The sequence below is a fragment of the Oryctolagus cuniculus genome, chromosome 1 (genome assembly GCF_964237555.1).
Source record: "Oryctolagus cuniculus chromosome 1, mOryCun1.1, whole genome shotgun sequence".
NCBI lineage: Eukaryota > Metazoa > Chordata > Mammalia > Lagomorpha > Leporidae > Oryctolagus > Oryctolagus cuniculus.
This window is the reverse complement of record NC_091432.1, coordinates 146,290,016-146,306,114: the sequence shown is the minus strand read 5'-3', so window position 1 is coordinate 146,306,114 and position 16,099 is coordinate 146,290,016. Positions and strand designations below refer to the sequence as shown.

The 16,099-nt window shown below is 41.5% G+C and overlaps 2 protein-coding genes and 1 pseudogene across 7 annotated transcripts in view; 2 read left to right on the top strand and 1 right to left on the bottom strand.

Moving 5' to 3' along the window:
- The window catches only part of CENPP (centromere protein P), a 252,206-nt gene that overhangs the window by 164,082 nt on the left and 72,025 nt on the right, over positions 1-16,099 (top strand). The window lies entirely within an intron of this gene.
- Positions 1-16,099, bottom strand: part of ECM2 (extracellular matrix protein 2) — a 46,223-nt gene that overhangs the window by 11,652 nt on the left and 18,472 nt on the right. For 2 of the 4 annotated variants that reach the window (XM_070050223.1, XM_002708225.5), the window contains 5 exons: positions 14,043-14,353; positions 8,526-8,714; positions 5,917-6,423; positions 3,912-4,027; positions 1,983-2,118 (listed from right to left, as the gene is read on the bottom strand). In XM_070050223.1, the coding sequence (XP_069906324.1) occupies positions 1,983-2,118; positions 3,912-4,027; positions 5,917-6,423; positions 8,526-8,714; positions 14,043-14,328 (1,234 nt within the window). In that variant the 5' untranslated portion in view covers positions 14,329-14,353. Of the gene's footprint in view, positions 1-1,982; positions 2,119-3,911; positions 4,028-5,916; positions 6,490-8,525; positions 8,715-14,042; positions 14,354-16,099 lie in introns of all 4 variants that reach the window. The other 2 variants (XM_051859164.2, XM_002708224.5) reach the window with 1 other exon arrangement.
- LOC103348365 (MICOS complex subunit MIC27 pseudogene) lies at positions 11,085-12,040 on the top strand (annotated as a pseudogene).

Here is a 16,099-nt window from a genome sequence, read left to right as displayed (position 1 = left end):
TGGAAGTACAGGAGGGCTTTCTGGGCAACAGGACACCTAAGAGCCTTCTCTCTAGCCACCTGCATGGGCACAAGATAATCTTGGTGCTCAAACTGTGGAGACAGGAGGCAGGCAGCCAGTTTACCCTGGCCCACACTCAGAACTCCGGGAATATAGAAGTCTTTCTGCATGGTAGAGAATATGCTGAGTTCCAGGGCTGTTCAACATACCTTCCATATAAAGAACTTACATTTTATGAAATACCATTTTGATAACACTGCTATAAATGTGAACTCATACATAGTCATACACAGCCTACTAATACATGTGTTCAAAAGTAAGTGTTCCCTTTGGCTTCTGTTTAACACAGCAGTTAGAAACTGAATTTTCTAATGTCTTTTCCGTATGGCAATACCCATCAGAACATGTGTTTATTAGTGTTTTTCATGTCTACCCCGAAATCCATCTGGAAATTGAGTATTTCCAAAACTGTGGAATGAATCCTCAGACTTGGCAGTTGTCATTATTATTGTTGTTTTCCCACTACCAAGTGTTCCTGTGAAGGACTGGGAGAGCTAAAGAAAGTAATTGAACTATTTTACTGCAGTAAAAGCTTGGTTTATCAACATTTACATAATAAACATATTTCATATCAAGTAAACGGAAGGTGTTGATCACTGTACCACAAGAGCCCTGCTAGATTGTTGGGAAGATAACAAGCAAAATTAGGCAGTGTTTGTCTTAAGGAAGCACACGTTTTAGTCAAAGGTGTTAGCCAGAACCCTTGAAGTGAGATGTGATTCAGCCTCTGCTATAGAGTTGCAGTATGCTGACTTCAGTGCCTTAGCACGGGCTAGAAACTAGTGTAAGAGGAGCTGGTTCCAGGAGATTCAAATGTACCCTCACTGGAGTTTGACCAAGAGACACCAAGCCTCAACAGTGGAGTGCTTCACTCCACTCATCATGAGGTGTGGAAGAAGGACCTCAGTGATGCACAGGTACCAGGAGTGCCAGCCCAAGCCCTCTCAGGACCAGAACTGCCAGAGGTGAAGTCCTGCAGTGAAGTTCAGTATGCTCACCATAGCCTAGACTAGCACACCTCAGATACAGTGCCTGTTTATTCCTCTTTTGTATACAATTCTTATGTACTTTGTTTTAGGTTTCCACACTAGGCAGATTGAAATAGCGAAATGTGTGGAGGTAACAATAGTTGTGGGTGGGGTATGTTGATCACCTGAGTGGTGAAGATCCAGTTACTCAGCCACCAAAAACCACCAAAAATGTCAGTACGTAACACCAAGACTCATGGTGGTGCAGGGAATGTTGAATGTCACTCTTCATTATTAGCAATTGTAGTAGAGTTATTATGTTGTGAATGATGAGAATCTGCAGTTGTTCAATGTTTTATTTAAGATTTTTTTTTTCTTAAGGAAAAAGGCAGTTTAAAATATGGTAGCTCCCTCTCCCCACCTATGGGTGATATATTCCAAAACCTTCCAATGGAAGCCTGAAATTGCAGATGGTACCAAACTCTGTAGACTGTTGTTTTCTATGCATACATACCTATGATACAGTTTAATTTATAAATCAAAATAAGAAATTAGCAATAACAATAATAGAACAATTATAACAATGTAATAAAATTTTGTGAACATAGTTTCTCACTTGAAAGAGGGAAGACAAAAACACTAATTTTGTGAATATAGTGAAGACAAAAATACTAATAATGACTGAATACAAGTAACTGAAACTTTGGAAAGTGAAACTATGGAAACTTTGAAAGTTTGGAAAGTGAAACTATGGAAAAGGGGAGACTACTGTACATTTTAAGTTTTACAGATCAGTAGTTAAAATAACTTCTATCAACTCAAGTGGTAAAGTGACCTAAAATATTTAGTATTTATTCATTTAGTATTTATTCATTTACAATACTGTAAATAGAATTTCCACACTATAGAAAAAAGGTTATAAGGAAGCATATCATTTTAAAAATTGTTAAATACCTGATAAACTCTCTTCATCAATACCCTGGAGATTGTTCTCATTGATTTTAAGTTCTTCTAATGTAGATGGTAATTCTGAAGGAATCTCTATCAAATTATTTCCATCCATGTTCAGACGCATTAACTTCTTCAGGAACTTTAAAAAAAAAAAGTGTCAGAATTACCTTTTTATCAGGTCACAGCTGTAAGTTACATGTCCCACATAGTGGTGGTCAGAATGAAACAGTGGCCAAAAATTTCACACAACTGCAGTTCCCTCAGCTTAGACAGTAACATCCAGGCTATGGCAATCCTTATTTCTTTCATCAGGGAGATAATGATCTTGGCGATTTAAATTGATTCTCAGGCATTTCCAGCAAACCTCATTTCACAGACTTTGCATCCATTTTACCCAGGTTGATCCTACTTCCTTAGAGAGGAAGCTGGGAGCTGAATATTTAACAGAACAGTTAAAACAGCCACATCCACATCGGAGTGCGTAGGTTTGAGTTCCAGTTCTATTCCTGATTTCAATTCCTGCTACTGTGCACCCTGGGAAAAAGCAGTGCTGGCTGAAGCAGTTGGGTCTCTGCCACCTACGTGGGAGACATATATTGAGTTCCTAGCTCCTGACTATGGCCTGACCCAGCCCCAGCTATTGGGGGCATATGGAGAGTGAACCAGCAACTGGGAGATCTGTCTGTCTCTCTACCTCTACCTCTCTGTGTGTCTGTCTCTGTGCCCTTTAAATAAATAAATAAATAATTTAGAGAAATAGAGGAAGCTGTTAAAGTAGTAGACAGAAATTCTATTAAATCCTGCAGTTAGATGAGTCTACTGTGGGTGCTAATAAATAAAATCAGCTTAATCCTCTTAACATATGAGTATTTATACACCTCAATCTCCTACCTACACTAGAAAAAGGCTCATAAAATAGCACTTAATTGCTGTGGAAGTTTTTCAAAATGAGTACTACAAGTATTGCAAGCTATTGCTATATGGTACTTAAATAATTGACTGGAAAAGTGTGTTTTCCACGTTGTCCAGACCTCACCTCCACCACCAAGAGTTAGGTTTCATCGAAGCCATGTGAATGAGTTTCTTCAAATTTCAACAGTTTTAAAGCAGAACAGAGAATCCCAAAGCAAGAAAAGGAGATAATCTCCTGCAGCATTTTTTTCTTGATCAATTTCAGCGACTGGACTCCCTAAGGCCAGCCATTGTGCTGTCAGAGTGGCTGGTGTGGAGTAGGTACCCGGAGGCTTCTTGTGTGCCAGCTGAGACTCCAGATGAGAACCAGGAACTGAGAACATGGAAGGGACAGAAGTCTGGGTGGGACACAGTATGCTTGCTTCTGGCTTGAACAGCACACACAGATGTGGTTTTGTTTCCACACCCAAGCATCTCCTCTCTTCCATCTTTGATTCCTTGATCCTCTTTTCTTATTTAAACAAAAAATCTCGTCAGCTTTGAATCCCTCAGAGGTTTGCCCGTGTGTCCAGAAGCCCCACATGCCAGTGTTCTCCAGCAAGTTTTGTGCATTGCACAAAAATAAGGTTAACAGCAGCAGGGTCTTGCTGGCCTTAACATGTTAGTAGAGGTTCCAAATAAAGCTCTGCTTTACTTCCAGAAAATATTTCATATCTAGGAGACCAGATTTCAACTCGTTTTCAGCTGCCTAAGAAGAAACTACTCCAAAAATTCAAAACATCTGCCTTGTCACTGATGCTACTATCGATGCCCTTAGGCTGAAGCTAAAATGATGTAAAAACAACCAAGAATGTTTAAGAGAAAACTTAAGAACCGTTTAAGGACATAAAAGAGGAGACTTTGTTGCCTTAGAAGAAAATGTCCCCTCAGGAACACTATGCTTTTCCTTTCTACCCTTCTTTCACCAGGACTAGGGCAAGCCATCCACTCGGTGTGGTGCATGAATCGGGCTGTGCTTACCTTGAATGCTTTCAGACCCACACCTGAGGAGGTGATATTATTTTTGCTGAGATCAAGCCTTTCCAAGTTGGGTAATCCATTAAATGCTTCATCCGGGATGGAGGTGATGGAGTTGCCTAGGACATGCATAGTGTGTTAGGTGTGTGTACAGAAAGATACATTTGAACGTGTGGAGGGGCTGTGTGCATACGTGCATGTGTGTGTGCATAGGGATGTGCATGGATATCAAGAGATGTGTGCATGGATATCAAGAGAGCTTTATCTGAGGAGAGGGCAGTCTTTTTTAACAAGATGGATTATCTGTTCCAGAAATTAGGACAGTTTAGAAATTTTTCTAAGGATTCATCACATACTAGTTCATCATGTTGTAGATGAAACTGCTTAAAAGGCCCAAACGGAGTCTGTTGGTCAGTGCTGTTGGCTTTGTGCGTTTATAATGAGGGTATGTTTCTGGAAGGTTATGCAGGAATGAATTTTTACTCAGTGTTTTTCCACTGTTGCTTCCCCAGACTGAGAAAATGATGAAATCCGAATCACACATGTCCTCTGAACACTGTCCTCCATGCTATAAGCAGTTTGGGGAAACCACTTCTCAGACCCCCCAGATCTAACGTTACATCTCTAGGACTTCAATCTACAAAGGTCCCTACATGCTTTAATTTTATGGCTTTTTGTTTTGATGTTTATTTACATACAGTAGTTGAAGACTTTAAACCCAGAAAATGAGCTTACTAGAAGTCACAGATGGTATACAAGCCACATGGTGACTTGCAAAACCAAAACAGTGCAGCTCAGCATGGGTCATCTATCTTCTGAGGGCACAGTGTGCCTGGGCTGCAGTCTGCTCGAGAAGTGCCCTTGCTGGGCCTGGGAGCAATCCTTAGGCAGTCTTGTGAAAGTGAGAGGAAGTCCAGTGTCGGGGCAGACATGAATGATCTTGCACGTTTGACACTGGCCGTGTCCTTGTTGCAGATGGCTCTCCCTTCACATGCATCCGACTCCCTCGGATGCCCTCATCCTGTCTCTTCAGGGCCACCCTGGTGTGTTTCTGACATTTAGCCCCTCACATAGGGTCCTACTGCTCCATCACTCAGAACCCTCCCATAGGTCCTATGGAGATGAGGACAGAAGATCTGGACCACCGTATTCTCAAAAGAATGATGAAAATGAGGAGAAAACAGCTGTCAATGCCAAGCACAGGCAGGACACACGGCTGTGGGAATACTCTGGCATGCTGATGGGAATGGCAAAGCCACCTTAGAACTGTCAGGCTGTTTCCTAGAAAGGTGATCCCGCATTTACAGTGTTGTTCAGCTGCCCCACTCCTGGGTGTTACCCTAGAGAAACAAGAGCTCTGGTACACATAAACAACTGGATGTGGATTTGGTAAGCAACTTTGTAGATTATCATCTCAAACTGGAAACCACCCAAGTGTTCCTCAGCTGGTGACTCTGGTCCCTCCAGACACTGGACTGTGACTTGGTGCTCATCCAGAGAGAGGAAGGAACTTCATGTGCACGGAACCAAGTGGATGACCTAGAGAACTCTGGGAGCCCAGCTGAAAGGCTGTGTACTGTCTGGTTCCTTTTACATGATTCCCTTGAGAAAACAGAACTCTAGGACAGGAAACGGGCCAGTGCCTGGTAGAGGGAGGACATGGAGAATTTGCTCTAAAAGGAATGTCGAATCTGGTGCAGTTATATCATGTAGGTATTTATCAAAACTCACTGAACACCAGGTTTGCTGTATATTAATTACACGTCATTAAAGCTAACTTTTAGACAGTCCCTAGGAAATCCTCACCTAACCTGGAGGAGCCTGCTGTCGACCTAACTGCACTTCTTCTGTGGGCTCCTGTTTCCTCTGCAAAGTTTATTTGTACGTGTAAAGATGGTGACCGTAACTATGCAGGGTCAGTTTTTATTATGAAATTAAAATACAGCATTCATAAACCATGGCGGTCATCCCTTCCTTTCAAAGCACAAAGGAAGCCAGCATCTCTTACCGACAAGCTCCAGACTGGTTATCTGCGGCGCGGCCAGCGGTGGGATCTGGCTGAGGTCCGCGTGGATGCAGCTGATGGTCCTGTAGGACAAAGAGCACCCAGCGGGCAGGCGCAGGGCACCTCTTGGGGGCGCGGGGAGTGGGGACCTGGAGGGTGTTCGGAACATGTCTCCTCTCACAGTGTCATTCTCCTCTTCCTCGCCTCGCTCTTCTTCCTCGCCTCGCTCTTCTTCCTTGTCTTCCTCCTCTGCCTCCTCCCCATGACCTTGTTGGTATGGTGGCCTCCCCTCCTCCACAGGCTTCTGCTTCCTCTGTCCTCCACTCTGCCCCTCGTGAAGTTTTCCCCCATCTCTAGGGCCAGGGGTGTCTCTCTCATGCTCCACATCATCCTCTTTAATTTCTTCTTCGTCCTCTTCCGACTCAAGGGCTTCTCTTCTTGACCCTTGGTCTGTCTGTACCTGAGCAGGCGGCAGTTGCTTTTGAAGTAAATGGACAGGTTCTCTTTGATCTGAAGAATCACCAGAAAAGGCAGTGCTGTCTTGTAATGCTATGTCACTGAGTAGGGGAGAGGAGACTAAGCAGGTACAAGAAGAAGGTGGCAGGGGCAAGTTGATGATGTTAATGAAAGGAAAATCATAAAATGAAGTTAGTAAATATTATTCCCTCCAGGTGTTGAGTGCAAAATGAAATGTATTGCTTGAAAAGTTTCAGTAGTAACTGTATATCTGTTTTGCTAGATCTATAAAGAGAACTCTCCTTTTTGGCTTTTGCACCTTTCTACTAATTTATGTATTAAATAATTCAATGCTTATTTTATGCTAAAATACCCTGGTATCTGGTACCCAGAGAGGGAATAATATTGGCACACACTACAAGATGGTGAGAAGTGCTGGGTGAGCTTGTGGGATAAGCAGATGTGACACCTTTATAATAGATACTGTCCTGTTAATTGGGAGGTATTGATAATGTGAGAATTATAGACTGGCATTGGACATTTTTAAAAAAAGTGAAACGTATCTCTTATTTGTTTGTAGTAGTAAACTGTCTTTTGTTTATAGATTTTTTTCAATGTGTCCATTCCATGGACCTAATGGCATCCTCTGAAATTCAGAATTACGGGTGGAAAATTCCCTTCTTCCTACCCAGACTCTCTGCTTAAATCAATTTCACTGCCTCAGGTCGTAGACAATGTCCTGTACTTAACAGATGTTGTTATGCCTCAGGCACCTGCAGAGGGTCATCCATCATCCATGATGATGAGTGGAGTGGAGCACAGTACAAAGTTAGTCTGCATTTACATTTAGCAGGCAAAGTGGGGAGGACCTGGCTAAAACCAGGCAGACTCATCTCAGTAAAGAGTTCTGGGGGGACTATACCTGAGGAGACCAGGGACGGAAGAAGAGTTCTGGGGGGAGGAGAATCATCAACATTGATAATTTGTTTAATACCTCCTTTCTGCTATTTAATTCTATACATAGACTACCCTCCAAAAGAACTCAGAAAATAAGTTATTTGAAGAAATTACTTAAAGTATCAATTCAGTAAATATTATAAAGTCTAGGAGTTATTTTTATCACATCTTTGGCAAGACAAGCAGAAGAACAGGGAAAAAAATTAGTTAAAGGAAACTAAAACTATCATATTGAAACATTTAAAATCCTTCCCGTATATCCAAGTTTATTTTTCCAAAATAATTACAACACTTCAAGAATATTCTAAGTCCTTTGAGAAAGATCTAAGAATCTCTAAACCTTATAAACCTTGTATTTACTCCAAGGAATCATTTTCATTAAGTACTTTTAAAACATTTTTTAAAAAGCACAATGCTTTAGTGAAATAACTGATAATACCAAGCAAAATATGATTTCTAAATATTCTAAAGTTCTTCCTGGCAAGAGATCATCACTGCATATGAGAATGATCTGCTTTGGTTACAGACAAGAGAAAATGTCCCTCTCCCTGCTCTTCAGATCATTTACCAAGCATTTGCCTGTCTTCGTAATGCACTGGTTGGGCTTCTCTTGGAGGAGCTCTGGACCTCCCTCCCAAGGGCACCCACTCAGTCACGTTTGAGGGGGGCTCATGAGCAGCTGACAAAGCCCGAGCTGTGGCCTCCGGTACACAGGAGCACCACACTAGGAAACCACTCCCCTGGATTACCCAGGCAGCCATGCTGGTCCCTGCGCAGGGACTCTGTTCTCTCCAGGTACAAATCACTGCTGCTTTGTTCAACCTGTGTCCTCCCAGATGATAACTGTACTCATGAAGAGTCAGATTGAGACAGTGCATTTCAGACCGCAGCAGAATCCTTAATTCGTGATAGTAAGTCGGGATCTGAAGGTTGTAGATGTTCTGTCACTGGGTCTCTCATGCTGAGAGTCCAATGTGAAGTGGAATCATAGAGCCAGAATTAAGAAGTCACTGTTATTGCTGTCCCTACCATACCTTCTCAAATATTTTCTATGTTTACCAACATTGTGCCAATTTTGTAAGTACCCTGATAATTAGTTTATCATGATTTAAAACTTAAAGTAGTGAGGAAGTAAAAACAAATGTAAGTCATAGACCAAAATCACACAAGGTATCTTTGTTTTGGCTACATCTCTATACCGGCATTGGGGCAGACAGGACAGCACTCCCCCTCGTGTGTGATGGGGTGGGGGCAGCTCTGGGGGCGGCACATGGTCTCATCACATAACACTGTTCCATCTGAGCAGAGGCAGGTGGTGCAGGGATCCGGAGACCACACGGCTCTGTTGTGCATGGCCATGCCCTTCACCAGGCAGCGCCCCTTCCTTCCTAGGAGAGAACAGAAGCACTCGGTCTCTAATGTGGAGTAAATGGGCACAGTATGAAGTCAAACTGGTGTAACCACAGAAATAGAGTTCTGTGTATATTCATGCACAGAGTGAAAAGTCTTGAAGACGTAATTCTTGGAAATGCTTTTTACTGGCTGTCCTCCCACTACCTCTGCGAGTGACCTCCTCGTGGTGACTTGACTGAATTAGGTGTCCATCCTGCACCTATCAGAATAAACAAGTTAACACAGCAGCAGCAGACAGCCCCCAGATCCCAGTTGTTCCTCACTCAGACCATGTATGCCCCGGGAACGCCTGGGGTTTGGCTCATGGTAGTCACTTAGTGACAGATGGCAGGCTTCCACAAGCATGCCACCCTGATGGCTGCCACAGTGGGAGCACAAGGCTGCAGATCACGCTTGAGCTGTAAAAGTGGCTATAGTCTGGCACCATCTGACTTCAAGGGGCCAGCAGTGCAATTTCCACTGTGTGCCAGGAGCTGACACAGCAACAGTGGTGAGCCCACAGGAGCACTTTTCTGTGTCCTTCCCTATGAACCGCAACTACCTCTCTTGAGCTATCCCATTATTGAAATATAATTCATATACCATAATATTCACTCTTTTAAAATCACAATGCAATGGCATTTAGTATATGCATTTCTGCACATAAAAGGTTGTAGGTAAGTGGATGTATGTATCAGCTGAGCAGGTATCCAAGAGCTTAGGGGAATGTCAGGGATGTTTTCCTTCCAGCCCTGGTATCTCAGTAACTCACCTGCCTCAGCCATAGTCCCCAAACTGTACCTTCCCCCACCACTGTCTCAGTTCAGGCCCTACTTACCTCTCATTTGGATATTTGTGGTTTTTTGTTTGTTTGTTTGTGTGTGTGTGTTTTTTTTTGTTTTTTTTTTTTTGTTTTTTTTTTTTTTGACAGGCAGAGTGGACAGTGAGAGAGACAGAGAGAAAGGTCTTCCTTTGCCGTTGGTTCACCCTCTAATGGCCGCCGTGGCCAGCGTACCGTGCTGATCTGAAGCCAGGAGCCAGGTGCTTCTCCTGGTCTCCCATGGGGGGCAGGGCCCAAGCACTTGGCCCATCCTCTGCTGCACTCCCTGGCCACAGCAGAGAGCTGGCCTGGAAGAGGGGCAACCAGGACAGAGTTCGGCGCCCCGACTGGGACTAGAACCTGGTGTGCTGGCGCCGCTAGGTGGAGGATTAGCCTAGTGAGCCGTGGCGCCGGCCTCACTTGGATATCTGTAACAGACTAATCCCACTCCTTGAGGAAAAAAATACACATATGATTTGTTTCCTGATTATAAAAGTACTCCACCCTATCATATTCCAGTGGCCTTTTTTGCAGAAATGGAAAAGCTAATCCTCGAATTCGGATGAAATTACAAGGCATCCCAAATAGCCTAAACTCTCTCAAAGTTGGAGGTCTCACATTTCTAGATTTCAAAAAACTACAAAATGTTTCCTATAAAGCTGTAGTAATCAACTTATGCCAATGTGATACTCTTGTAAAGTTAGACATAAGGACCAATGGAATAATGAAAATCCAGGCACACGTCTAAGGGCAGCTGATTTTCAACAAGTATACCAAGACCATTCGGTGAGGAAAAGAACAGTGTCTTTAACAAATAGTGCTAGGACAGCTGGACAACTGCCTGCAAAAGAATGAAGCTGCACCTTTTACCTGACACCATATTGCAAAAATTAATCCAAAATGGATCAAACATTATACTACTAAAGTTGAGAATATAAAATACTTAGAAGACTTATAAATCTTTATAGCCTTGTATTTGGCAATGGATTCTTAGATGTGACACTAAAAACACAAACTACAAAAACAAAAGATAAATTGGACTTCATCAAAATTAATAGTTCGTATCAAATGACATGGTCAGGAAAGTGAGGGAACAGCATATACAATAGGAGAAAATATTTGCAAATCATATGTAAGAGTCTAATAACCAGAATGTTCATAAAGAAGTCTTGCAATTCAACAACAGAAAGAGAACCCCAATAAAACTTAGGCAAAATTGGGACCACACTATGGCACAGTAGGTTTAGCTGTCAGTGGTGATGCTGTCTTCCCATATTGGAGTGCTGGTTCAAGTCCTGGCTACTCAGCCGGTGATACAGCTTCCTGCTGATGGACCTGGGAAGGCAGTGGATAATGGCACAAGCACTTGGGCCCCTGCCGCCCACATGAGAGAAGAGGATGGAGTTTCTGGCTTCTGAGTCTGGACTAGCACAGACCTGGCTATTGAGGCCATTTGTGAGTGAACCACTCATGGAATGATCCTCCTCCCTCCCTCCCTCCCTCCCTCTCTCTTTCTCTGACACTCTGCCTTTCAAATAAATAAATTAAAAAAAAAAAAAAAAGGAACAGGGAGGTCATAGATGTAGCTGCTGTTTGGATGGGAAAACTGACAACTATTCCTGTAGATCTGATAAAATGCATCTATAAGTGTATATGCAGCCAAAGAAAAGGAATTCAGAAGTACGTAGTGAGACCAGAGCCACTCCCCATTTATGCTGCACCACCTCTGTAGTTTAAATATGTTGAAGAGCAGCCTAGTCATTTTTAAGTGGGTTTTGCATCCATCTGTACTAGAGCTAGTTATTATATTGGCTGGTGCAATGGTGTTTATGTCTTTGTGGAAAATGGGATAATGGATATAATACAATTTGAAAAAGATGCATGTCTATCTGAAGATATTTTCTTCTAAAGATTAGAATAATTAGTTCCAGGATAGGTGGGCTTGATTTGAGCAAATAAAAGGTTCTAGATTTAAGAAAATTGCTTATCCAGTGGGACTGACCACTTTAGGAGCAACTGCTTGGTATCCAGTTCAATCTGTGATACTAGTTATACTAACTTGAGAAAAGGCATGTGCTACAAATCAACAGATGTATGAAGCAGTTAAATCATGGCGGATAAAAAGCAACAAAAAAGACTGACTCCCAGAACCTAAAGAAAAAACTGAGCTGGAAAGCTCTGCTGAAATAGAAGAACCTGGAGAAACAACTTCTGTTCTGAAACAGTGCCTTTGCCAACAGAACTGAGTTCTGAAAGACCAAAGCAGAATCCACCTAAGGTACTACACAGTTTATGCCTGACCCCACGCTCATGGATCACAGGCAGTCCCATGCAGAAGATATAGATGTGTGCAGCAGAAGCTGAAGTAAACTGTAGAGAGAACTACAAGATGGGTGGAGTTTGAAATAATGATGAAAATAAACATGTACTAGGATGTATAAAGTATAACTTAAATTATTCCCCGATACCTTCAACTGTACAGTTTCACCAATCACATGAGTGATTAAAACACAAACTGAATGCAGTCTAAATACTATTAAACGATTAATGAGCAGACACAAGTAGAAATACTAGGGTGCATATGATGGCTCTAAAGGACATTTATTAAAAATAGGGTAAGTATATGAGTACCAGTGAGACTAAAATCTGTATATTTTTACATATGCACATATGTATTTGCTCTAGCTTTTCTAAATTAATGTCAGTTAAATTAGGATGATGTGTGGAAAGATGTGTTCCCCCTGTGTTTTTTTTTTTTAGTTTCCTGGCAGTGTAATGAAATAGCGATATTTTATTATCAAAAGAAAAAGTAACAAATGCTCACAAGAATGTGCAGAAATTGGAATCTTTGTACATTGGTGGTAGGTATATAAAATAGTGTCTGTTTCAGGAGACAATTGGTGGTTTCTTAGCAAGTTAAATCTAAAAATCAGCATATGGCTCTGAAGTTTCACTTCTAGATAACATGCCCAAAAGGATTGAAAGTAGGTGTTCAAATAAAACCTCTACACGAGTAGAAATAGCTGTGCTGTTCACAGTAGCAAGCAGAAGGTAGAAACGATCCAAGCATCCTGTGGCTGACAAATGGATAATAATAAATATGGTCTATCCGTACAATGAGAGATTATTCAGCCGTGAAGAGCAAGGGAATTCTGATGTGGGCTAAACATGAATGAATCTTGAAAACATTGTACTCACTGAGAGATGCCATTTACACCAGGCCATATGTATGTGATTCCATTTATATGAAATCTCCAGAAGAGGCAAATTCATAGATAGAAACAGGGGGTAGATAAGAAGTTGCCAGGAGCTGAGGATAAGGAGGAATGAGAACATTATGTGCAGAGTTTCTTTTTGGAATGGTGGGTATGTTCAGGACTAGAGAGGGATGATGTTGGCACAATATAGTGAATATACTAAATGCCATTGCATTATATTCTGTAAAGTGGTTAAAATGGTCAATTTTGTGTATAGTAATACAATAAGATAAGAAGTACTTTAAGACCACTAGAAAATACTTTTGGGCAAATTACAAATATTTAGTATACATCTTCTGTACTTTTTAATGCATACTTCCCTGTATCACATATTTAAAACCTTTTAAACAAATGTGAAATCACATTATGCATATACTATTTTTTTTTACCTTTTTATTTTCTATCATCGTGTATCTTCCAGTTAACTAAGGAAATTGACCTCATTCTTTAAGAGCTATGGGTATATGTTTGTTACAGTGATCTTTTCCGTTGATTTCTCTGCCTTTCTTTTTCCACTCGTGTCGACAATGTGGCCTGAGTTGCTTATTTGCATGATAATTGTATGTTATTCATGGAAATAATAACTCAGAAGCATTTGGCATTACTGAGATGATGTATGAAGTATTGGCCCCAGAAAATTATATAGTGATATTTTCTTCTGTCTTGTGAAGGTTGTATTTAATGATAACGTATCTAAAATATAATTTTTTTCTTTCAAACTGGGGAAAATGTGGACCATTAAATACTAGGTTTTGAAAATGCCTGTTGAAATCTTTGGCAGTACTTCCAGTTTTTTTCTGCCTTTAAAAAATCAGTAGTTTAGTCTATATAGATTCAGTGGCTTTAACTTGTGGTTGAAAAAAATTTTGGTTAAAAATGTTTAGTAGACTTGTGTTTATAGAATCATCTGAAATAATTTGTTTCTATAATATAGAAGAACTACAATGAAAAGGCAGTTTATGAATTTATGCTTATATTGTTCATGTTATCCTAACAACTAATTAAATACACACATAGTAAATATACTGAAAAGAAATAGACCAAAATGGAACTATAAATTTATAATCATAATTAATTATTTTTTCCTTTTCCAGTAAGTTTGTATTGAAAGTATGTTCCTCAGTTGATTTTGTTAATTATAAAAATTTATCTTTGTAGATTGAACATAAGGTAATATAACTTGCGTTTTTCTTTGGAAAATATTTTCACGAAGATTCTTGTCTTCCCCCCCAATGCTGTTCTCTTACCTGGTAACACATTATAACTTGATTCTACTCCAGGAAAACTTGAAAAGGATTCAAACTTGTCCTCTGTGCTGTCATCAAAGTTAACAATGGGAAACCTTGGTGCTGATGTAGCTGTCATCTGCTGCACTCCATGCTTTCTGTCTGATCTGCGGCTGGGGGAGGAGCTTTTCCTCAGTCTCCTGTAACGCATCTTCCTCCCTTGCCTCCTCGGAGTCTCTTCATTTTGTCCAAAGTCAGTTTGAAAAATGATCAGTAGAACAATGCAGAACAAAACTGCAGACTTCATGTTTGATTTTTCCACCAGCCAATTTCTAGAATGAAATAAAATTTCCAAGTTAATAGTGACTGAATCTTTACCTATGAAAGGCTTGTAATTGTATGTCTATGAGGATGTCTTTAAGAAAACTCATGTTATATAGACAATATGCTATAATTTTACTGACAAATTAGAATTTAGAATTTTTCTGTCAGAACCAAAGAACCTTTCACATCTTGCCTGTAGACTTGGCATAGCAAACTTTTTCTATAAAGTGCCAGATAGTAAATAATTCATGATTTATGGGCTGTACGTTCTCAGTTGTAACTACCCAGCTCCGTCGTTGCAGCACTAAAGCAGTCATAGATGATGTGTGAGCGAGTAACTACGGCCAAGTGCCAGTAAAATGCTTGTTATAAAACAAGGCAGTGGGCAGACGTGGCTCCCAGGCCCTAGTTGGCTGTCCCTCCTCTGGGCCTCCCCGTGCTGTAGGTTTTCCACTATTATTTGGGAATTTTCTCTCCACCTGCCATGCCACAGTGCTGCCCTGTGACCAACGTCATCCACAAATCATTCTTCCAGCCCCTCTCTGTTTTCTCTTATTCTCTGACTTTCTGATTTTCTTTGCTGGGAGGGAGGACATGATTATACCCTGTCAAAGGAACAGTAAACTAGCATAAATGATAAGGAGGTAAGGGAATGAGTAACTCTTAGCTGATCTTGAGGACAGGACAGGGTACTGGTGAAGCTGAAGAATGGATTCAAGTATTTTGGCACTGTTAATGCAGCAGCCATGTGGTCCAGCAGGCCGGTGCAGTCAGCCAGGGAGCAGGGACAGGGCAGGCAAAAATGCACAGGCAGTCTCAGGACTGGCCCAGCGTCTGCAACTGTTCAGAGGCCACATCACTGGTGACCCCCACCCCTCATGGCCCCTCACTGTCAGGGAGAGCTCTCAGATGGAAAGCCCCTCCACACAAGCTGGGCACAGAGGAGAAATGGAAACTCCAGGGATCACAAAAACCTTGCTGCTAACATCCTTTAATGAGAATTTAAGAAATCTGGTGGTTTATAGTCAAGTAGCAACCTCACTCAGTGATGAAATCTACCCTAGTTCTTAAAAGGCCTGCCTTGGTCACCTCTGTCAACCAAAACAAATCTGCTATGTTTCAGAAATAGTCACTCAAATGTTCAAGGTTATGTTACATACAGATTAAAACCTGACCTGCAAAGCAGAGACTTTGAGGGGTAATACCTCCCTGAGGGGTTAATCCCCTCAGATAATAGATGCCCAACGCTGGCAACCAGCTCTTTTGTTGAGACCTTAAAAAGTAAGTGAAATGCCTCTAAGCAGTTGGCCCAACCTTTCTGTCTGGTTACTTGACCAAACAGTAGTAATCAGCTGAGACTCTGATGTTCCTGTCCTAGAGGCCTGCATCACAACCTAAAAGCAAGCATAGGAGGTTCCAAGGGCATCTAGATAGAGAGACCAACTACTAGGGGGAGTGCATTCTTCCTCAAGCGAGCATCTGCCACCCAAAAATTCAGGACATGCCTGTAGTCGCTTTTTTTTTTTTTTAAGATTTATTTATGCATTTGAAAGGCAGAGTTACAGAGGCAGAGAGAAAGACATTCTTCCATCTGCTGGTTCACTCCTCAAATAGCCAGAGCTGGGACAGTCTGGGGCCGAGAGCCAGGAGCTTCTTCCAAATCTCCCATGTGGGTGCAGCATCTGAACAGCTTAGTCCATCTTCTACTGCTTTCCCAGGCCATAGCAGAGATCTGGATCAGAGCAGCCAGGACT